Genomic DNA, 23315 nt, shown 5'->3' with positions numbered 1-23315 from the left:
CCGTGGGCTGCTTGAATGAAATCGAGACCCCCTCCCGAATAAATCGTCTGCTTTTAAATCGGTGATCAAAAAAACTCACAGAAAGAAAGAACAAGACAAGAATGGACGAGAGGGGCCTCGCTCGCATTCAAAGGCCCATGTTCCGTCCGTAATAAACGCAGGTCTTGTTACAAAAGTGTCTTATTTGAATGGGTGTGACGAACTCTTCCTTTAATAAAAACGAAAACATCTCAAAATGTTGTTTTTTTACAGAGAAATTTTGATAAGTATGCGAATTTGAATAAGATTTGTATGGAGTGATTGGGGCGCGTGGGCCGGGCCAGGCCGGGCTGGTGGGCGCCGTGGCGGGGTCTGTACGCAGCAGCCGAGGGGGCGGACTGGTATTGAAAGGAGAAAAAAAACTGGCTGCGGCGGCCCCCACGTCAAAACACAAAAAATACCGGGAACCGCCCTGCAGTCGAGCGTGTGATTATTCCACACTTGTTATTTACCAAACATAATATGAAAAAATTGTTCATTTGAAAACTTCGATGAGCATGTGGTGCAAAAGGGGAATTGCAAAAACTTGGCAACGCGGTTGTTTAATTGCAAAAACAGATGTCTTTAATTAAAAAGGGGTGGAAATTATCAATAATTAATTATAAATAATGTTTTTCTCTTAACCAAGTAAGTTGTTGGAACTTATTTTGAACAAAAAATGTCTTTTCGGAAGAATTTGAATCGTAAATCTTGGTCTATTTTCTTGAGAAATGTCCTGTTTTGACGAAAAGTTGAAGCAAATTTCAAAATATTTAAAGATGCTGCTGTGTGTTTACAAAAGACCTACGGACGCATCATTAGGTTGAGCAACTCGAGGTCGTCGCCGCTTTACCAGATGATTTTGTATAAATTTTGAAAGCAGTTTGCAAACTGCTTTTTTATTGGATTCGAAAATAAACAAAGCCGCGGCGCGAGGATTAACAATATATATGCATGTCGACGGGCCGGCTGATCAAACAAATTTTTTATTAACCTTCCTTATGGCAAACATCGCAGTCTCGAGCAGGGGGAGTGTTTTTCACTCTCGCTCGTCTCGGAATGACTTTCGCATGTCCGGTTTTGCACAGAGGGCTGCAGCCGAGCACGTGCACGCATAGAAAAGTTTATCCGAATAATCACGCCTCGCACTTCAAGTTCATTTGCACAATGGTGACGTCACCCTCGTCCAATTAGTTCGTCTGGAATGGAAATTTAATTAAGATACAGAATAAGAACTTTAAAATTTTTATTTAATTTAAACTTATTATATTTTTCCTCAATTTTAAACAAATTAAATTTACTTTTATTTAAAAAAATTATACAATCAAAGGTAAGATTAAAAAAAATAAAGAATTTATTAAAATTTAAAAACAATGTGACCGGATATTTAAGCAATTTTAATTCAATGTTTAACAAATTCAATTTTTTTTATATAATTATAATTTTATTGACATTTTAAATATAACCAATTTTAAATTTAAGTGAATTACGATTAAGATTTTAATTTAATGCAAAACAAATTCAATTTTAATTAAATTCTAGACAAATGGATTTTAATATATTCAATTCTGTAAACATTGAAGTTTAATTTTATCCGTATTTTAAACCAAATTAATTTTATTTTACTGAAATTCCAGATATTTTTTGAACAAAATTAGTTATTTATTTATATTGTTTTGGGAGTGGGTTGCTCTCTGTGTGTCTCTCGCATGTGGCTCTCGAATTTTATTTCGGCTGTGCCCACGCACGAAAATAGGATCCAGCTGCTCTATTCCACCCCCTCCCCGCGTGCACCAAACAGCTTCGGATAATTAGCCTAGAATTCAAATAAGCGGTGCCAGCGCAGTGAACGGGTAAAAAATAATAATAATAAAACATCCGGATAAGCGATCCGAATTATCGGCCTGCTCGGCGTGCCAAGAGAGAGAGATTTTAAAACGCGGTCAAATTACTTTTCAATGGCCCAACAAGTCACAAACAAATTACCAAAATTGATATGTTTATTTTCAAATTTTGGCAACCAAATTGAATGAAGGGAAATAGATGAAAGTGAATTTATTAATAGAAAATGTCAACGAACTGAAAACAAATTCCTTTTCTCTGCCAGACAAATGATGAAAGCTTCGAGATTATATATCTTTGGAGTTTCTTACATTGATTTATGAAAGGAAAAATTGTCTCGCCACCGTTTTCAATTCCAACGCTGCGTTTTTGGCCGACGTAAATAAATATGTTAAATAATTTTGAGTTTGTGCTTCTGGCGCCTGCGGCTTCTGCGCAGGTTCTTAATCGCTGCTTCTAAGTAGGCAAATAAGGATGCTATGCAAATTAGCAAAAGAGGAAATTTATTGCCGCCGTCAAGTGCAATCAACAGACAGAGCCGGTTTCCACTTTTATTTCATCTCGCACGTCACACTTGACCTTGCCTTGGATAAGTGAAATTTGCAAATTGGTCAAAGTTGAAAAACAAGTTCAACTCACTCATTCAAAATTCTGAGACTGTTTCTCAGCTCAACGACGCACCCATGCAAGATACGAGCACTTTATCTCTAGAAGTGAACAAATGGCCGATGCTTGAGTAGGAAAAAAATATCATTTCAGGATTCTGTATCTCTAAATTTAACTTTCAGACCAAAATCGATGAAGATTATAAATTGTTTCCTTGATTTAAAAAGTAATTTTTTTTTAATAATTAGAAATTTCCATCTCTAGGTCCCTTTCTAACGAATCCTTATCAAAATATTCCATCAAATTTTAAATTTTTGTTAAATTTATTCCTTGATCCCAAATCAGTGCAAAATATTTCTCGCTCAGACGTTTTTCGCATTAAATTTTATCAACAATCGCACGCATTTGAAACCAGACGGTCTCTCTCCTAATGCGATTCCGTCCAAAGGTCGGTCATTTTGCCAACGGTCTGGCCGCGATAAGAAAACTGCTCTCCTGCTCCGGACGCATCTCTTTGAAGAAGGAGTAAAAAAACGGGAGACGCCAAGGCCGATCCTACAAAGCGCGAGCTTCTTCGCCAGTCTGCGCCTTCATTACATCAGCTTAATTGTAAGAAATTACTTTCAGAGTTCAATTTTGCAGTAAAATTAGTTCAAAATTTGAAAAATCGTGCGGATTTTATTTATATTGGAATTTAGATATAAATCAACAGTTCATTAAATTTGGAATTAATTTTATACTTTGATGCAAATTTTTACTTGACAAAAATATATTATTGCTTTGTGCAAATTTCAAACACTTTAAAGACGTGGTTTTTTCAGGGTGCAAAGTTCAACCTCTCTTGACAATAAAACAAAGCCAAATTAGTGAGAGGAGAATAGGAAAGCGCTTGCGAGGCAGATTTTGATTTATCTGGTGCAAAGCGCGCGTGTCGTGCTTGACAGGTCACGCAGGTCAATCTCATTTCAAAAACCTTCCTGGTGCAAATAAACGCCTCTTGACGAGATCGCAAACTTTCCTAGCCTTTCGACAGTCGAAATAAATCAGGCTTTTTATCCACAAAATAAAGTTTCGTTTAAGGTCGCTCGTCGCATTTTTCTTTGACAATTTTTATCTCAACAGACGTCAGCGGTGCCCTTTCCCGATTGAAAAGACTTTTCATAGTAATTGTTGTGGAACTTGTTAAACCTGCTCGTAAGTTGTTCGTGCACTGCACAATGCAAAAAATTGTATATTATGAAACTTGTCCAACCTGCTGCTGCTTTTGTACAAACGACGCGATAAATGCGTTCAATTTTCAAACTTAATCGTTGCAACTTTACTTAGTTTTGAGCATTGTAGGCCAGAATTTAATTTTCACCCATCGAGAGCAGATATTTGAAGTAAACCACATTTTTTAACATTCCTGCTTTTCTAGAGTGTTTCCTGTTGGGTTTAGAAGAAAATGGTAAATGCAGTAAATGTGCAGAATTAAATTTCTTACAACTTTTGTTTGAAACATTTTCTTGTGCAATTATTACCCTGGGCTGCAAATTCATTGAAGTAAAACTTTTTAATTAATTTTTTTCATATTATTCCAACTTATTAATTATAATTTTGTATCAAAACAGAACCTGAAAGATTTCTTACTGTTCCTATCTTTTAGGCCATTTTTTACTTTCCAGAACCATCAAGAAAACGCTTCTAAGATAATTAAAAACAAAGTTATGGCCATTTCAAGTTCATTTAGAAATTAAAATTGCTGGAAATTTCAGATTCTGGGGGGAATCTGGAACTCTTTTCAAATCTGAATTCTGATTTAACTGAAGATCAATTTTTTTTAAATAATTTTGAAGCTGCGGCCTTGATCTTTTTGCACGGCCACTTGAACGCAGGCGCCGCAACTCGATTAGCCTTTTCCGGTTTTTGCACATCATGTCAGTTCTTTTTCTTATTCCGATTCTAATTGTCTGTGAAAAGTGAACTCGATCCTGCACGCAATGACGCAGACCGAGCTCTCATCCTGCACTTTTTTCCCTCTTAACCTTCAACCCCGTGACATCAACGCCAAAATTTTTGTTTCGCCCCGGTTTGCATGTACAAAATTTTTTTTGCTCTCTGCGCCGAACGCAAAACAAAGCGGGCTTTTTGTCGCATGACGCACACGTTGCAAGAAGTATGTATTCATTAACAAGGCGTGCAGCTGCTTCTCCGTCATTTTCTCACGACGCCAAAGAGAACGAGTTGCTCTTGCAGATAACGCGGCAAACCTCGCATATTGTCACGCTTCTCCGCACCGACAGCAAATTGCGAAAAATGCAACAATCAGGCCCGTCAACAAAGTGGAAAATCGCTCATGATTTTTCGACCGTATATGAAAATCTCTGTAATTAATTTAATAAACGAGAACACACATCCATTCTCTGTTCTCTCGTAAAATTTTTTAACTTCTGCCTCAGTGTAATAATTTTAATTTTATAAATTGAGCATTTTATCAAAGGAAATACAATTATTCTGTTTTTTTTGTCGAGGTAGAGACCAAAATTGTCCTGTCAACGAGACCTGTACAAACATGCATATAGGTCTGATGACCTCAGGTCACCGACGTGGGTGATCTTTGACCTCAAGGTCATCGATGTATACACCATTCGATTGGTACTAACGTGGGGATCTAATTTTGTCATCATCATTTTGTACCTAAAATCATCAGGGAGGAATTTAAAGACGATTACAATGATGATCCTGACAAAAACTACATTTTTTTAAACTTTTTGCCAATTTTTAAATTTAAAAACAAATAATTTCAGCCCAGTTGTTACAAATACCACGCAAAATCTCACGAGGAAACGATTGACTACCTCAAAATTAATTTTAAATGATGAATTGATTTTCAAATTTGAGATTGAAACTTAAAATCATTGAAAATGACCTTGACCTTTGACCTGAAATTATGATTCCCGCTGAATAGTTGTAGAACCCGCTGAGATATGTTCAGCAATACCTGGAAAATTGTTCTACAATCATTAGAAGCAGAGATAATTGCGTTTTTTTTTTAATTTTTCAAAATCACTCATAAAACCAGCAATTTGGAATTTAAAAAAATAATGATATTAATTCAACTTAAAACTGATTAATTAGTGTAAATCTTTTATTGATATCTTTAATTTGAGTTGCGTTTTGTGAAAAGAGAATGAATTAATAGAATTTTTTTAAACCAATTGAATAATTGATTAAAAATTCCCTAAATTTTGGTTCTTTGTCAAATTACGGCTTGAGAAACAATAAAAACTTGACATCCGTTTCTCATTTCATTCGAAACGCGGACTTCCTCGCTCGGAAAAGCCATCGATCCCTGCTGCAGAGTCTTGTCATTTCAGGCACGTGTTCCGCTAAAGTAATTTCATATCTTATACGCGTGTGCAGGTGCTGGGAGGAAAGATGCGGATGACTCTTGAAAACTCTGCATTTTAATTCTCAAGAGGCTGTCGCGGCGTGTGTGCGTGTTGGCGACAAAAAGTCACAATTAGTGGTGGAAAAAAAAGAGTTGCAAGCGCATCTTTGAGCTCATCTCAAACCGTTTCCTGCGGCGTGACTCATGCGAGGAAAATCTCTCAATTGGACAATTGCAGCAGCGCGTGCTTCAAACTCACAGAGCATTTTGTGCCACTTCACATCACCGAAAAAAAGGGGAAATTTGGAGCAAATTTTTCTGCTAAAAATTAATTACTTTAAAAGGAATCAAAGAATTTTGGATGGAAACTTTTTTTAATTCAAAAGAATTTAGTATTTGAATTAATTTAATTGTCATTTTATATTTAAATCCATTTAAAGAAACCCCCAATTCAATTTTTGAATAAAATGTTTTCATTATTATTATTATTATTATTATTTATTCTTCTCGGTCAATACAAAAATTTTAAATTGGAAAAATTATAACAAAAATGAATAAAATTGTAGGCTTCTTTTATTTCTTGGAATTTTATGCTACAGAAGCGTCTCTTTCTTGTACATTAATTCCTGCTTGTTTATAAGGATGAGAAGTGTGTGTTATGATTCGCGCGAGAGTCTCGTCAGTGGGCAAATATTTGCAGCTCTGGCATGAGATCATAATTTTTGCCTTCGCGCTCAGATTTCGGTGCAGGCAAATCGAGCGTTAAGAAGTTTCTCAGGGCACAGAGATAAAAATTGTCTCACTCTGACTTTTATCTGCTCGTGAGTTACAACTTAATTGCCGCGTGAAACGCCCTTATCTGAGAGTATATAAAAGACAAATATAAGCCAAAAAGCCTTGTTCGTTAATTTTCCCTGGTGCGAGTAAAATTATTGCAAAATTTGCGGCGCAATTGAAAAACAACGCAGGCAGATCTGCTTCGCATTTGGCCGACGTGCAACAATAATAAATAAAAAGAGCTTGATTATTTGTACACAAAAGCTGCAAATTCCGTCCCAATATTTATACAGGTTTCCTGTTTTCTTTTTAGTAAAATAACAGTTTATCCAGAAATGCATATGGAATGAGTTTCAAACGTTTTCAGACCGAATGACTTTGGAATGTGCAACATTTGCCTGCCAAGTTTGAAGTTTGTTTGAGACAAAAAATTGTTGCATCAAAATTGACAGACAAGAGATTGTTGGCCATCTTGGATAAAATGGCGGCCAGTCAAAGTAGTTTTTGCGTGGACTAAACAGATAATTTACTTTTGTTTATTTCTTTGAGGACTAATTTGAGATGAAATGTGAAACTCAATCTCTTCACACTTTTCTTCCTAATTGAATTTCTTGGAAGAGGATGTGTGAAATTTGAATTATTTTGGCATGGTTTTAATTATTATGGCGCGGCCGAAGCTCGAATCCCCGATTTGGTAAAAGCTGTGCGCCGCGGTCTGTTGGTCTCGCCGCCAAGCGAGTGCGTGAATCAAATAATTGTGTCGACTTCCGCCTCTGTGCCGCCGCCGCCGCCGTCGCGTGTTATTATTATTTTATTTCTCTCCACGCAGACCGCTTTTTACTTCAATTGTCGTCTGCGATACAAAATTATATTCAATCGAGAGTTTGAAAGAATGAATAAGTGCGCTAATTGAAAGCCAATTACGCTGACATTCGGTTTCCATATAAAATTCTTCCTTTGTCAATTTTCACCACGATTAATTTATGTATACAGGACTGGTCATGGTGTTCCGCTTCAGTCGTTTTCGGCCAAATTAGCAATTTGTATGGTAAATTTAACTGCGTAATTACGGAAGGTCGTGTAGCTCTTTTAATTTGCATTTTAAAAATTAGGAAACAAAAATTTGAAAAAATATATTTTCAATTTTAGCTGATTTTATTTATTATAAAAGTTTATCAAGTGTTTTATAACAAATTACCAAATTTTAATGAAGAGAAATCAATTTTTATTGCTTTTAAAATTGAGAAACGCTAAAAGCCTGGGTGCGTTTTTATTTTTATTGAACTGCCTGCAAAAGCGCCCAAGGGTGTGCAATAAACTTTGTTTAGCAATTCCTCTGGCCACAGCAGAAACATTTTTTCCTGAACCAAATCAGCACTTTTCAAGGCTCTGCTGCGTTTCGCAAAGATAAGCCTCAAGGGAATTCTCAAAACTGAAACAAAACGACGACAATCCCGAGAGGACATGAAAGCCTCTGATATGATTATTTTTGAATTCTCATTACTCGTCCGAGGGACCCATTAACCTAAAATCTAGGCCGGCACTTAAACTTTTATGTCCCTGCTGGACTTTGTTATGTATTATTATTACAGACGTGGGATTATCTCTGGATTGAAAGGCGGCGAAGTCGAAGGCGTCGCTCGACTGCAGCCAGAAAAAAAAAAAAAAGTGTAAATAAACGAGAGAGAGGAGCTAAAATTAAATTGCTGCAGGGGTGCAGTTGCGGCTGAAGAGAGTAAAAAAACGTGTGTTAAGTGAAAAACAAGACATTTAAGAGGTTGGAACCACCTCAGGACAGAAAAGTCCTCCTCAAAAACTAATAGATTTGGCTTTAGAGATCATTTTTACAGAAAATTTTGGCTCACTGCGTTAATTTTCGAGAAAACTTGAAAAACGTTAATTTTTTTTTTACATTTTAGCGTTCGAACTACTGAAAATTATCTGTTTCAATTAATAATTGAAGGTTTTTTCCAATAAATTTCAGTTAATTTGAATAGATAATATATTATTTAATTCAAAATTGAAGAATTTGGGATCAATTGAAAAAATTTATGTTCGGCCCATGGATATTTTTGTTATATAATAAATATGAGGAATATGAGAAATTTTAAATGGTGATTTTGTGAGTTGAATTTGAATCATCAAACTTTTATGATTGATTTTTTACGGCGAGAAAATGAATAAACCGCAGGAAGTGGACGCTGAAGAATGACAAATCCGAGGTTGAATCGAGTTCAAAGGTTTGGAATTCCACGTCCGGGAATAGATTTCCTCTCTCGAGTCCTCTTCTATTTACCAAAAACAAAGACGGCGTGTTTGCAGCCCACACCGAAATTAAACCGTGGAAAATCAAACGAATTTCACGCTCGCGCACCAAAAAAGAAGAAATTCTAATGAATTTGCTTCTCCTTATAAGTCTTAGTAAAGAAATTCAACTTCTAATTATCGAGCGAGACGCCAAGAAAATAAAAAAAAATACGCGTTTTACAACGCAAAAAGTAACTGTGCTTGATGGGAGAAATGGACAAAAAGAGTTGAATGGTTTGGGTCGAAATAAAAAGACGGACCTGTTTAGATCGGCATCTCTTCTAAATGGGAGCACACCCAAGACGAATCAAAAAGGTTGATCAAACGCTTCATTTATATTCCAATGAAGACAAATTCCATGAAATTTGTCATATTTATCTTTCTGAATAAAAGCCTAAATATAAAATAGTTCATGGAATTCTTTTTTCAATTTTTTATTCTCCATTTGAAATAAATGGTTTGGGCGCAGAAACAAAAGCCCGCATGGGCTCAAAGGCCACTCGCAATTGTAATGAATTCCATTGTTTGCTTTTTTATCGCTGACGACGGCGCTTGAATTTTTATTCTCTTAATTGGCGCTGCGAGGAGAAGAATCGTGGCTAATTTTATATCAAATGCACTTTGGACCTGTGAAAAGACGTAAGCATAAGTGCAGATATTATTTCATCAAAAAATCGCTTGGAATTCGGAATTAATAAACTTTTCTTTTATTTATTGTATATTTTGTACGTGATGAGAATTTAAAAACGTTTCAAAATATTTTGCCGTTTGTTGTTTCGGAGAAAAACGGAGGCTGCCGTGAAATGGCAAACATGGCCGCGGCGGAAATCAATTTCGACCGCGGAGGGAATTAAACGTCCTTTTAATTTCACCTGCGATGATAATTTAATTTTGTTTTTATTCAATGCTGCAGAGAGGAATGTGCCGAGTTGTGGCGCAGGAAGTGAAGATTATTTTGTGCTGCAGATGCACTTTAAGTATTGCGACGACTTTCTACATAAACGCGTCATTGTCACTTTTTCACCCAAGGACCGAAGAAAAGCTGCAGATAGGAATGCCAAACAAAATAATTATAAAAAGCGTTTGGAGTCGCGCCCACGCAGTTTCCAAAGTTGAAATGTTAGTGAGACGAAAATGGAAGTGGCTGATATAAGGACATGTGCGTCCAAATGTCCTGTTTCAAAAATTCAATTATACAGTTACAAATATTTGATAAAAGATTATAGAAAGTAGGCAAAATTGAAATCCCAAAAGAGATCTTTGCAAGGAATTTTCAAACATTAATTTTAGGGGATATTTTTAGTCAAATTTATTTATTATTTTAAATCAATAAAGTATTTACAAAATGAGAAAATAAAATATTAATATATTAAATTTTATAAAAATAAATTGTTCGAAGCTTTTTAATATTAATAATAAAAAAAATCACTGTGTGTTTTTTACAATTGTAACAAATTAACAATTTAAAATGTCAAGCTGGTAATGCGGGCCTGGTTCATTTTGATGGTTTAACAAGATCTCGGCCGAAATGAATTTATATAACTTTAGAGATCGTTGCTGATAAAACACTTGTTTTTTCTTCTTCTCTGTGACGCCGAATGAGAGTTTTAAAGAGATGAAAATCGGAAAGTGAGAGATTTTGAGGTCGTCGACCCTCGGGTTGTGTCGCCGGCCGGGCCTGCTTGATATTCTGGAGTGCATTGGAGCCGCATACGCGTCATTATCATTTCATTGTCAGACGTTTTTGCTCGCAATGGGCGCCGCCGCTTTATTCTTCTTCTCCGGCTAAAAGTCGGCAACGGACTGCACGAAATCAATTTTTCCTTTTTCAATTCCGGTTATTTCATCTGCTAACCTTAATGGTTAAAGAAAACAAACGAATTTTATTTCCATGCTTTGCAAAATTAGAAAATTAAATCAAATTTTTGTTGATTTTTTGCATTTTTTTTTAAAGTTTATTCAGTTCTTTGAAAGCAAACTGATTGATAATTTCTATTGATGAATTTCTGTTAAATAAAACTTATTTTTAAATAAACCTTAATTCCTAACCTTCCATAAATTTGTGTATATAATTTAAAAAATTGCGGGTTTCATGCGACATTTAGAAAAAAAAAACTTAATTATCACGGCTCCAAATGGTTGTACAATAAAAATCCGGTTATGGCTACTCTCGTCAATCCCTACAATTGTATGTCCATTTCAAGGTCTTAGGTTAAAGGTCAAGGACATTTATTGCAAAATGAACATTTCAAACTCAAATTTGGGAATGTGCCTCACTTTTAAAGTAAAATTTAACATCGCCATTCGATTCATCGTAAAATTTTACGTCAATCATATCAAAATTGCGATTTCTTTTAATTTTAGTTGAATTTAAAATAAAATTAAACGATTAAAAGACGTGGAGTTTTGCCTCTGCAGGGATATTAGAAAATAGTCAATAACTTGATTTGCGTTTGTTTTAGACATTTTTTGGTAATGACGCAAGCTGTTTATCTCGACGAGACAAATCGAATGATATGCATATTACTGACCTCTGGTGACCTTGCGTCAAGGGTCACCGTGACCATTGACCTCAAGTGACCTGATCCTTAAGTGTGATACATAGTTTGAAAGGTCTCGTTGAGAGGATCATTTTCGTCACCAATTAAGTTTTCGTCTATAGTTTTAAAAGAACTTAAATTTTGCAAATAAATTTTAGATGTTTCATAAAATTGTTTAGTTGCAAATTGTGTTTATTGATATATCACAAAGGCAATTGCTGCCCATAACGGGATACATCATTTATACATTCAAAATTATACAAATTCAATTGTTTACTAGGAAAAATTTAAAATTTAGTATTTTAATAGACTTGGGAGTGATGATTTTATCTTTTGAAATTTGATGATTTGAAATGGCGCCAGTCCGTGACTGGCTTATTCATCTCGCGTTGAGCAGCTGGAGCGGCGGCCAATGGAGATATATTGAATGGTAATTGAAAAGAAAGTGACACCCTGACATCATTGTCGTCGCGACTGCTCAAGAGGTCGTCGCGCGGCAAAGAGGATGCTTTTCTTGTCTCGTTTCTTTCGCTTCAAAATCATGCACTCGTCGCCGTTCGGAATTGGAGTGCGTGCGTCGAAAAAAAGAAACACGCATGTTAATTCAAAGGAGAGTCAAAGGTCTTCGCAAGCACGTCTGCGTCTCGAGCGAATGGAAATTCAGCAGCACTTGGAATTCTGTCAAGCAGATTTATGGCGATTGAGTATGCAAAGAGAACAAGAGAGTGAAATTGGAGCTTTCAAGTCCAAAAGGAAATCGACACGCGAGCAGTTTCAAAACAAACTAAAAATTATCTCTTGTCCCGAAAAAAATGGTTAATTTGGGCACCAAAGCAACAACATTCTTATTTTTATTTCTTTTCTTACATTTGTAGAGCGAGCATGAGTGACTTGACTTGGCACTTACACAATAATATCTCAGGGATAACTGTTCCGGCAGATGCAGCCGAGTGCGAGTGTCTCTCTTCAATTACGCAGTCAGTTGTGGCGGTCACTCCTGACACGGTCACGTTTGATCTTGAAATTTTAATTTGGTCAAAGGTCAAAGGTGTGAAATCACTTTTTTAATGGTTTTATATTGAGAAATGAAATTAATTTATAAAATTCAAAATTTAATTTGGGAATAAAGTTAGAACTTCTAATCTGCTGGATTAATATTACAGAATAATTAAAAAAGTTACTCATTATTTCAATCCTGAATATTATAAGTAAAAAACAAACAATTTTTATAATGGAAATCTCCTCGAGTGTCAACTTCTTCAAACAAATTTTTATAATTGTTTCATTTAAATGTTTTTTTATAATTTGAAAAGAATTTGATTACTCTTTTAAAACAAACCTAATTTGTAAAATTAATTCTGTTCAAGCTCTTTTTCAGCTAATTTCTCCTATAAAAGTGTACAAAATTAACGTTTCTCCTAAAAATTTTGAAAATAGAAAGTAATATTGAATCAAAATTAAGTTTCTTTTCGCACAGTCAGGATTAATTTTGTAAAGTTTTATGCAGGAAAAATAATCTGAATAGGATCAGTGTCATATCAATTGAAGTTTTTTCAAAATCTATTGTAATTTAAAAGTATTAATTTTCTTCATTTTGCAAAATTTGAAATTAAAATATAATATTTGTTGTTTCAAACTTAAAATATTGACGGATTAAATTCGAGTAACTATTCTTTAAGTTTTGCAATTTGTTTTTGCTCTTCTTAATTTTTTCCTCGTCTTCCATGGACATGAAAGAGGCGTCTTTGAATAAGTACGTAAGTTGTTGCAAAAGGTCTTTTGCTCGGAAGCCTAGACTGCATCTCGCCGACCTCATCTCTGCGTTGTATGTAGAGCGGCTCAGGCAAACATTTCCATTAGAGTTCATCTCTGTGCGCTCCAAAAATAACCCTTTTAAGACTCGCTCGCTCTTCGCACAGCGCGGTTTTTTTGATGTGCCAATGAATAAAAAGATGATGTAATTGCTCAAGACAAAAGATAAGAAGAAAAAACTCGTGGAGCGAGTAAGCTAGATAAATGTGCATTTCATTCTCGTTGGGAATTAAGAGGGTGTGTCTTTTGTATTCTCAGATGAAAGAATGAAAGAGGAGGAGGATTAAAAGAGAGAAAAAAACAAACGCACCTTTCTCAAGATCGTGTTCGCTCAGGTGCAAAAGACGAACGCGCGCATTTCTTATGGAATAATAAATTGCCCTGGACTTGTTATGGGCATTGGAAGGTTTTCGCCATCAGGCCGCCAACAATCTCAATAACAAAAGAAGAAAAAGGGAAAAACAGCTCCGGGCAAATTATTAGTTAAATTATATAATAAATAATATTTTTTATATAATATGAATGCAAGTTTATTGTTTTCAAATTAAGATAAATTGCATAATCTTTCAGAGTATTTTCTATTTATTTATTATTTATTTTTCCACATTTTATCACTTCAATTTTTATCTTCATTTTGCAATTTCCATTTAAAAAGTATTAATTTCAATTTAAAACCAAAAGTTGTGTTTTTCGTTATTTTTGGTTAAGGAATTTAAGTATTCATTTTCAATTTGTTTTTATCTTTTTTAGCTCTTTCTGATTTTGATAATAGGAAAGTGCCACATCATTGCACTTTTTCATTTATCTTGAGATTCAAAGTTTTGATATCAAAGAAACGACCCACTTCTTTTTTGAATTTGTTATCAAAATACTTGAAAGATTAAATTCCTTCTTCTGAAGTAAAAATCCTCTGGAAATTTTCAAAGGTACCCTGACGGCCTTCTTTTTTTTATGCATATTTACATATTTCAAAATTCAAAAAGGAATTGTGACAAAATTATGAAAAAATTGGACACTTTTTTCGTTTCTCATGCAATGCATTTTGAAATATTTAAAAACGTTTATAAATCTTCAAGCTCAAGTGCTATAGACTTATAGAGTGATAAAAATTTCTTCTTTCGACTCACTTTTTCATGCTGAACAAGTTTTCTGTTGACACCAAAGCTGTAGGTCAAAGGTCAAGGTCACTTTGAAGCGATTTTATGATTTTGTTAGTAAAAAAGTCCAATTTTGGGGATGATTTTGTCGTAGGAATAGGAAGAAATGTAAATAGTTCGTGTAATTTTACACAAGTAATTTTTAGAATTGTTCTAGATTTATATTTTTCTCAAAATTTGCGTCAAAAGTGTAAAAAAAACCAAAAATTTTACCTTTTATTGAAGAAAACCTTGAAATAAGTACCATTTTATTTCAAATAATTTTAAATTAACACTAAAATATACAAATTTTAATTCACCTGGCGCGAAATTTGAGGCTTTTGCAAATTGTTACTTAAATTAAGGTGAAATGAAAAGGAGCAGGAATGATTAATCAATTTCTAAGAAATTATTTCTCAATTTTAAAATCAAGATTGATAATTCAAATTTCAAATATTTCCAAATGAAAATTTTATTTTTACCTTTTCATCGCATCCAAATTAAGAAGATTTGATTTAATGTTGAAAAAAATTAGTTTAAATTAAACATAAATTGCATATGAATTAATTTGCAATGAATGAAGATGCGCGAGCGAGTTTGTCAATCGGCGATTTCGAAACAATGGAATTCGCAGTGGCAAGTGCATTAGGAGTGGCGACGGCGCAATTACTATTCAGTCGCTGCTCATTTACAAACGAGGCCGCCGTTGCCGCTGCCGCCGAGCAGAAAAATCTCTCCGCTGGAGCCGATCGAGCAACAGTCGCGCCATGTGCACTCGCTCGATCCACTCTTGCTCGCAGTCCGCTCTTGAGCCATGCCATGATATTGTTGCCGCGCTCGACGCCTAATTCCGCCTTCGACGCCGCCAAAGGTACGGAAAAAAAACTCAATTTTTATTGCCCTGAACCAGCGACAAACACCCTCACAGCCCACAGTAAATATTTGAATCGAGATTTTGTCTCTAAACTTTTGACAAACAACTAAGTAAGATCCTTTTGCAATTAGAATTGCTCTGAAGGTCTTGATTAATTTGATAAGAAATTTGAGAATAATTTCCGCAATTAAACGAAATTTGAAGATTTTTTTAATGAAGAAAGATTTTAAAATATGATAAATAATATGTAAATCGTTATTTTGATATTATTTCTATCCATTTTTCAAATTTTAAATTAAAAATCCAACATATTTCCAAAAACTGGAAAGTCTCTTTTTTGAATAATAATTTTTACTTTTTATTTAATTGGTATTTTTATTTTAAACCATAAAAATCACTCTGCTTGAAAACGTTATATTTTTTTACCTGATTTATAAATAATTTCATCTTCTTTGAGCAATTATTGTACCAAACCAGTGCAGATTGAAGTCTAATTAATTTAATTACCGTTTTCAATATTGAAATGCCTAAGTAATTTTTATAACTTTCTACTGCGTAATAAATCCAAAGCCTCATTCTCATATAATTATCACTTCAGAGGATCTTTTTATATTATTAATTTGCATCACTCCTTGAAAACGCAAATAATCTCCCGCGGCTTGGAATCGAATTTTCATTTTACGACGCGGACCCATTAAAATTTCTTTTCCACTTATCATTCAGGCCGAATTTTTACGGTTTTCCCAATCTGGGTATTTATTACAAGGCTCTTGTCAGAGGAAAAGGCAAACCACAAAAATGCATCTCACTTTTGAAACCGCGGCCAATCTTTTGCAATTCTTATCTCAAGAGACGAAAACGATCCTGCTCTTTTGGTTTCAAAAGTTAATTTAATTACAAAAGTTCATTTAAAGAAAATACAGAAAATTTACATAATTAGAATATCAAATTTTTCTTTTTAATTGATTTAATCTTATTTTGCGGAAATTCTTCTTGTTTGGGTTTTTGATTTTTGTACGTGACTCGTTAACGCCATAAAAATGGTGTGCGCGACCTTGACGAGGCAAAAAGTGTTTCGACACGAATTCTAATTCTCTCAATTTCCGCAATTAATGCATAAATTTCGACTTCTTATTTGAAGTAAAAATGGAGCGCAAATAAAACGATTAAAAGTGCGTGAAGAAGGGATTGCGCAGGAACGACCTTCTCTGCCCAGCCATACTTGAAGGAAGGGTTGGTTAATTCCACTCTGCGCCGCGTCATGAATAAGAATACAAAAAATAATTCAATATTTCGACCCGAGGCTAGTGCGTTGCGAAAAAAAACTCGTCTCTCAATCTCGGCCGCGCTCCCCGAACAAAAGTGAAAACGCGCTCCAATTTTTCGATATTTATTTTATTATCCGGTTTGCACCAAATTATTTTCCTATGACGTCTTAATTGTTGTGGAAATTGAAGCATAAAGACCGGTGCAAGAAATTATTCATTAATTCAAAAATTACGAAATTATGGAGATTTATTTTAAAGATATTTGAAAAACTTCATTTATTTCCTAATTTTGGGCATTTTCAAATTGGAATTTCTTTTGAAAATTTAGCAAAAACCTGCTGAATTAAAAAATAAATCAAATCGGAAGATTTTTTTTAACTAATTAAATCAATTTCTTTATTTTAGTTTTGATTTCCATTTTGAACATCATTTCGCTAATAATAAAAATGAAATCTTGTACTTTTTTTATAGAAAATAATTATAACACAATTTCTCCGTTTGAGTCACGCAAGCTCGAGACCTGTGGCGATTTCCTACTTCTAAGGAAACAAACGAGGTTGCAATTGTATTTGTTGCTTTGGAGGAAAGTTTCTATTCCAACGAGATCAGGCCGGAAATATTTAGACACGAAAATTTCGCACTTGCAGCTTTTCATCGTCCCGATCTCAAGAGTTATTTCCAGAAACGCTAAATAAAAAAAGAATCCCTCGTCAGCTCAAGAGCTGCAAATTCCGAACACAAATTGGAGGGGCGAAAAAGGGCAAGTTTTAAATTTAAAGAGAATTTTGCAAAAAAGCGGCCAGATTAATTTTGATGGAATTTTTCTTCATTTTATAAGAGATAATAAGAAAAATTTGAGTCATTGGTAGAACGGAATTTTTGAAATTTACAATTGTTTCTTATTGGAATTTTCTAAAATAATTTTTATTTCTAAATTGACCTGCCCAAAATTGATAAAAATTTCACCAAATGACTTCAATTAAGATGGAAAAATTAAACCAATACGTCAGTCAACATAAAAAATTTACATTGTTCTTATGGAAAAGAGTTCAGAAGTTTTAATTTCAGTGCAGATATCGCAAGCCTACCTTGAAAATATATTTTAAAATATGATATATTTTATTTTGAATTTTATCACTTTTTTGTTCATTATGATGAACTGTGGCCAGTTGAAATCGTGCAGCTGTGCTTTATACCAGGTTAACTCTCACGCAATTTGCATAAACCTGCCTTTAAAAAAATCAGGTGTATAAACTCGGCCCGGGGCGAAATCGATCGGATTCGTAATTAAATCGCTGCTGGCGACGCAACAAACAATGCAGGAGAAGAAACGAGATAAATAAATAAAGCTGGAAAGAAATAAAACAAGACGCTTTCGATTTCCATTCCGATCTAATCAAATTAAAATCCAAAAACCGGTTTTCTTTTTTAATTATTATTTCAATGTTTTGATCGATTCAATAAGTGAATTATTTTTAATTAATTTATTATTCAATTCAATAAATTCATAGTCTGCAAAAATATTTCAAAGATTTTAAGCAATTTATTCAAACAATTTTATTTCAAATGAAGTTTTTTTGCTACTTGTCTCATCTCATGTGTGTGCGGCGTGACCCCTTTCTATATATTGCCTGATCGGCAGCCTTGCCCCCGGCCGAGTCACGTGACCCGATGATTATGCCCACCTTGTTTGCCCAAGGTGGTGTTTTTTGCTTGCCAAGTGCTCAGCGGCCGAGATAAAACCGCGGGTAATTGGCCGCGTCAGCTCAGTCGCCGCGGAATTTCCTCCAAATTTATGTACAAAAAGCGCTCCGGGCCGCTCGCAATAATTTTGCAGGAAATCGAAAGGGGCGTGGCAAAGTTCACCGACCTGCCAAAAGTTCAAAATCCAGACATTTTTATACGTAATTTATTGTGGGAATTATTGCTAAACTGCTCCGACCATAAATCTTTTTTCACAGCCACTTTCTTTTTTCTTAATTGAAATGTTGGGCCGAATCAAGTCGCAAGAAAATGGTTTGACAAATTGCTTCAACTTTGACCTGACCTCTAAGTTTTTTTTTAAGTATATTAATTTGTAAATCATGATGAAAAATTAGGAAAAGAAATTCAAATAATTGGACAAAAAAAATTAAATCTAAGTTTTGATTTTGTGAGAATTTCTGACTATTTTTCCGAAGTCGGTGTCTAGAGGGGCCTTCATCGCCAATTTTGAGACCTCAAAAAAGGGGCGTTGCCAAAAAATTTAGGGGTTCAAAAATGACCTGAGGATTTTTTTGATTTTCCATAACTTTGGATCGGTTCAAGTTAGAATAATTATCTAAACTGATTCCGACGTAACTTTTTACGCTGAACAACTTTGCTGGTGAAAAAAAGTCGTAGGCTTTAGGAAAATGTCACTTTTTAGCCACTTCATATTATATTATTTATAAAAGACAAATATTGAAGATTTTTTTTGTGGGCTAGGAAAAAATTTAGCCCGTGAAATTTCACATCGACCCTGTAATTTTAAAAATCGCCATTTAATACGTTGATGAGATAATGAAGATTAAATAATGAATTACTTGCTTTTCCGAGGCTTTTATTTGGATCGAAAATGTAAAAAATCTATTTTTGAGAGTAAATTCATTCTATTCTAAAATATATCGCATATTTGATTGATTTTCAAGTTTTTAAAATTGGTTCCATATAAAAATTTTTTAATTTGAATAATTATTTATATTTTTGTGTTGCAGGCGGGTCGGGGACATCGGACCTGGTGCCGACGCTGCTGAACATCTACGACGCCGCCCTCGCCGGCGAAGAATGCCGCCCCCCTGCCCTGCCCTTCTCGGCGCCACCCCGGCCGAGCGTGCCGCCGCCCCCGCCGCCCCCGACGCTGCGCTCGGCCCCCGGCAAGCCCCCGCGGCCCCTCTCGGCCGCCTCCACCTGCTCCAGTTCCTCGAGTTCGGGCGAAAATTGCGCCCCCTCTGCCGCCTCCTACCTCGCCTCCACCGAGTCCCTCGAGGGCGCCACCTCCGACGACGAAGACGCAGAGGTCAGTCAAAATCTATCAATTTGATTCATGCACCAAAAAAAAATAATAACAACGAATTGGTGAAATATGTAAAAATTACTAAAATTTTGAACTTTTTTTTTTAAATAAATTTTTTTTTTTTTATTAAAAGAGTTAAATTACAGGAATGAAAGAATGCAACCCAGTAAAAATTCACATTTTCACCATTGATAAGCATTTTCTGAGAATTCCTAGTAAGATTTTCAAGGTAAAAATGTTGAAAGTTGGCGGATTTTTTATTTTTTGTAGTAATTTTTTTATTCCTTGTAGAAACATGGGATTAACATCAATCAATAGGAAATTTAATCGGCTTTTAAAATCTTGCCAATTTTCCTTAAATCAGACAATTTTTTACGTCAAAAATTTTAATTGTTTCAACAAAGGTCAATTTTTTGTCATTCTTACATTGGTTTTTTAACTCCAGCTCTTCTTGAAATCATTTTAGAGTAAAATGTTTAAAAAAAAAGTTGTAGATAATTTAGTTTTGCACACTTTTTGTTATTACCATTTTCTTCCAATTCCGAATGGACAAAAGTTATGAAAGAGTTAAAGTTGAAAAATGAGGTTTAGTGTTTGATTTCAGTATGGTTAACATTGAGCATAAAACCTCATTTTCCAACCTTAACTCATTCATAGCTTTTGTTCCTTTTGAATTAGAAGAAAATATTAAATACAAAAGGTGTGCAAAACTAAATTATCTACAACCTTTGTTTGAAAAATTGAACGTTTTGGTGCCAAAAATTGTCCGATTTGAGTAAAATTGGTGTGATTTTAAAAGCCAATTAAATTTCCTATTCATCGACGTTGGTCTTACGACTGTTCAAGAAATAGAAAAATTACTACAAAAAATAAATATTCGGTACCTTTCAAATGTAATTTTTTTGCCTGGGCAGGAAATAATCTCAGATAATGTGGCTCAATATGGGGAAAATTTCAGCCTTGCATTAATTTCATGGGGCAAAATGCTTTTGATTCCCTGACTATTAATAAAAATGAATTTGTTTTGACAGAGTTCTCGATGTCTTGCCGCCCGACGAAGAGAGCGACTTGGGCAGGCGTTGCGCGAAGGACAGGCCCTTCTCAACCGCCAGTCAGGCAGCTCAGCAGGTAAATCATCTTGTATGATTTTCATTCTCTATTTTAAAATTAAATAAAATGTGCTAGAACAAAATTTATTTATTTTCAACTTATTTTAAAATTTACAAAATTTAATTTAATTCATTCTCAACAGAATAAAAAAAGTTATTTTTCATACAACTTCATTTCATAACAATCACTTGGTTTATTGAATAAATAATTGCCCGAGAATTGTGCAATTTATTATTATTGCATGTTAATCGGCGTGGGTTTCAATTGATGAGACTAATCATGATTTGATTGCGCAGGTTCTGCGGACAGCGGCGTGGGCGGCTGCACTCTGATCATCTCGGCGCCGCAGCCCCCACCAGTGCGCCCCCGGTACTGCAGCGAACCCCACCTGAGCCCCGTCGAGCGCGTGCTGCTCGAAATCACAGAGACCGAGGCTGTTTACGTTCGTGATCTTGAACAAGTCGTCGAGGTACAAAAAACAAAAATAAAACAATTTGCTCATAACTTAATTCCCTGCAGCAAACTCGCTTTTCAGTATACAATTAATTAATTGAATTTTTATGGTTTCACTGTCAAAATTATAAAACATGCATTTGAACTGAAAGAAATGTAAGATTATTTTTAAAATATAAAGAAAAACTGTTTCTCAAGTTGATTAATTTGGAATTTAAATAGTTATTTTCATTAAAAATTCACTTTTCTGTATTATTTGTCATGTTTCCAGCTGAGATTTAATCTAACGTGAGAAATTTTACATAAATAATTAAAAAAAATTGTTTTTCAGGGTTATCTGTACAACTGGCGAGAGAGTGCGGACTGTCCGATCGCGCCGCAACAATTGGCCGATCTCTTCAGCAACATGGAGGCGATCCTCAGTTTCAATAGGTTGGACTCGAAGTTAATAATTTGAGTAAATAGTAATGTTTTGCATTCGCAGAGGATTCCTGAGGGATTTGGACGCGTGTAGTTTAGATGCTGTGAAAGTGGCGCAATGCTTTGTGAGGCACAACTCGGGCTTCCGCATTTACACAGAGTATTGCACAAGCTACCCCAAGTAAGTGTTTTCTTCTTTTAATTATTTGAATTTTCAAAACTAGAACAAAATTTTAGAGTTATTCTTAATTTAATTAACATAGAAATTTTAAATTAATTCCAAAACTATCATAAAAAGCGAAATTGACCCAAATTATTTCAAATTTTGAGTTTTTTAAATTCCATTTTTTTATTAATCCAGAAATTGTAAATTTTAGTTATATGTTAGAGTTGAATCTCATGAACATTTTTCGAATTTGAAAAGTTTAAAGCTTTCTAAAAACTTATTTCTTAACCCATCTTTTTGCAGGACGGTTAGTGTTTTGACGGAGATAATGCAGAACGAGGAGACGATGAGTCTGTGCCGGGAAAGGCAGACCGCCCTGCACCACTCGCTGCCCCTCGGCTCGTACCTGCTCAAGCCCGTGCAGAGGGTGCTCAAGTACCACCTGCTGCTGCAGAGTCTGATGAAGCAGCTGCCCTCGGAGGCGCTCGGCCGCTCGGCCATCGAGGAGGCGCTCGAGGCCATGACCGGCCTCGCCCAGCACATCAACGAGATGAAGCGCCGACACGAACACGCCGTCCGCGTCCAGGAAATCCAGTCGCTCCTCCACGACTGGCAGGTAAATTTGATTCTGGAGGCTTCAATTTTTAAGAAATCTTTATTCGGATTTTGTAGTAAATTTGTCTATGAATCACTTAATACCTTTTTTAATGAAAACAAATCTGATTTTGAAAGATGTTTGACCCACTAAAATATTCCTTAGCATCTGGGCTGTTGATTTCTGACCAGAAAATTAAGGGTCACCGCATAGTTTTTATAGAAATTTTCCTTTTAAAAGTTGTAAAGCGCCTGATTTAATTGAATTCTCGTTTTGATCCGCATTAATTTTCATGTTTTATATTCCATTCCTAATGCATTATATTTTCATGTTTAATTAACTTTTAAATTATAAAAGGGCGCCGATCTCACCACCTTCGGAGAACTCTGCGCCGAGGGCACCTTCCGGATTTGCGGCGCCAAAGCGCTCCGACACGCCTTCCTCTTTGACAAAATGCTGCTCATTGCCAAACGCACCGGAGACCATTTGACTTGCAAAACGCACATCGAGGTAGGGAAAATTCGACAAAAGTGAATTAATTTATTTTAATGGAAATTTTGCAGTGTTCAAATTTGATGCTGATCGAGAGCATTCCCGGAGAGCCTCTCAGCTTCCACGTGATTCCCTTCGACAATCCAAGAATGCAGTTCACCTTTCAAGTGAGTTTTGTGATTGCTAAATTTCTTCTAAAAGATATTGACTTGGTTGTTGCAGGCGAGAAGCTTGGAGCAAAAGAGAGAATGGACGCAGCAGCTCAAGAGGGTTATTTTGGAAAACTACAGCGCAGTGATTCCCAGTCATGCTCGCCAGCTTGTGATGCAACTTGGCCAAGGCCGCACGGAAGGTGACAAAACATTCTCAAAATATCTCGTTCTGGCGTTCAAGTCTCTGAAAAAGTTTTTAATTAACAACAATGGCAATATTTACTTAAATAGAAAAAAATAACAGTACCAAATTTAGAGATACTTTAGGAAAGAAAATCATCAT

General features: G+C 35.1%; 1 protein-coding gene across 2 annotated transcripts in view; it reads left to right on the top strand.

Moving 5' to 3' along the window:
- The window catches only part of LOC132203833 (pleckstrin homology domain-containing family G member 1-like), a 31541-nt gene that overhangs the window by 5328 nt on the left and 2898 nt on the right, over positions 1 to 23315 (top strand). Inside the window, exons 1-10 of one of the 2 annotated variants that reach the window (XM_059631954.1) lie at positions 15135 to 15279; positions 19286 to 19587; positions 20616 to 20712; positions 20991 to 21163; positions 21479 to 21579; positions 21632 to 21748; positions 22037 to 22349; positions 22686 to 22838; positions 22892 to 22987; positions 23043 to 23172. In XM_059631954.1, coding sequence (XP_059487937.1) covers positions 15228 to 15279; positions 19286 to 19587; positions 20616 to 20712; positions 20991 to 21163; positions 21479 to 21579; positions 21632 to 21748; positions 22037 to 22349; positions 22686 to 22838; positions 22892 to 22987; positions 23043 to 23172 — 1534 coding nt within the window. In that variant the 5' untranslated portion in view covers positions 15135 to 15227. Of the gene's footprint in view, positions 1 to 15134; positions 15280 to 19285; positions 19588 to 20615; positions 20713 to 20990; positions 21164 to 21478; positions 21580 to 21631; positions 21749 to 22036; positions 22350 to 22685; positions 22839 to 22891; positions 22988 to 23042; positions 23173 to 23315 lie in introns of those variants that run through there. The other variant, XM_059631955.1, reaches the window with a different exon arrangement.

This window comes from Neocloeon triangulifer, unplaced genomic scaffold (assembly GCF_031216515.1).
Source record: "Neocloeon triangulifer isolate White Clay Creek 2 clone unplaced genomic scaffold, ASM3121651v1 ptg000020l, whole genome shotgun sequence".
Classification (NCBI taxonomy): Eukaryota; Metazoa; Arthropoda; class Insecta; order Ephemeroptera; family Baetidae; genus Neocloeon; species Neocloeon triangulifer.
The sequence above is the reverse complement of the archived record's forward strand: the minus strand, read 5'-3'. Positions and strand labels throughout refer to the sequence as shown.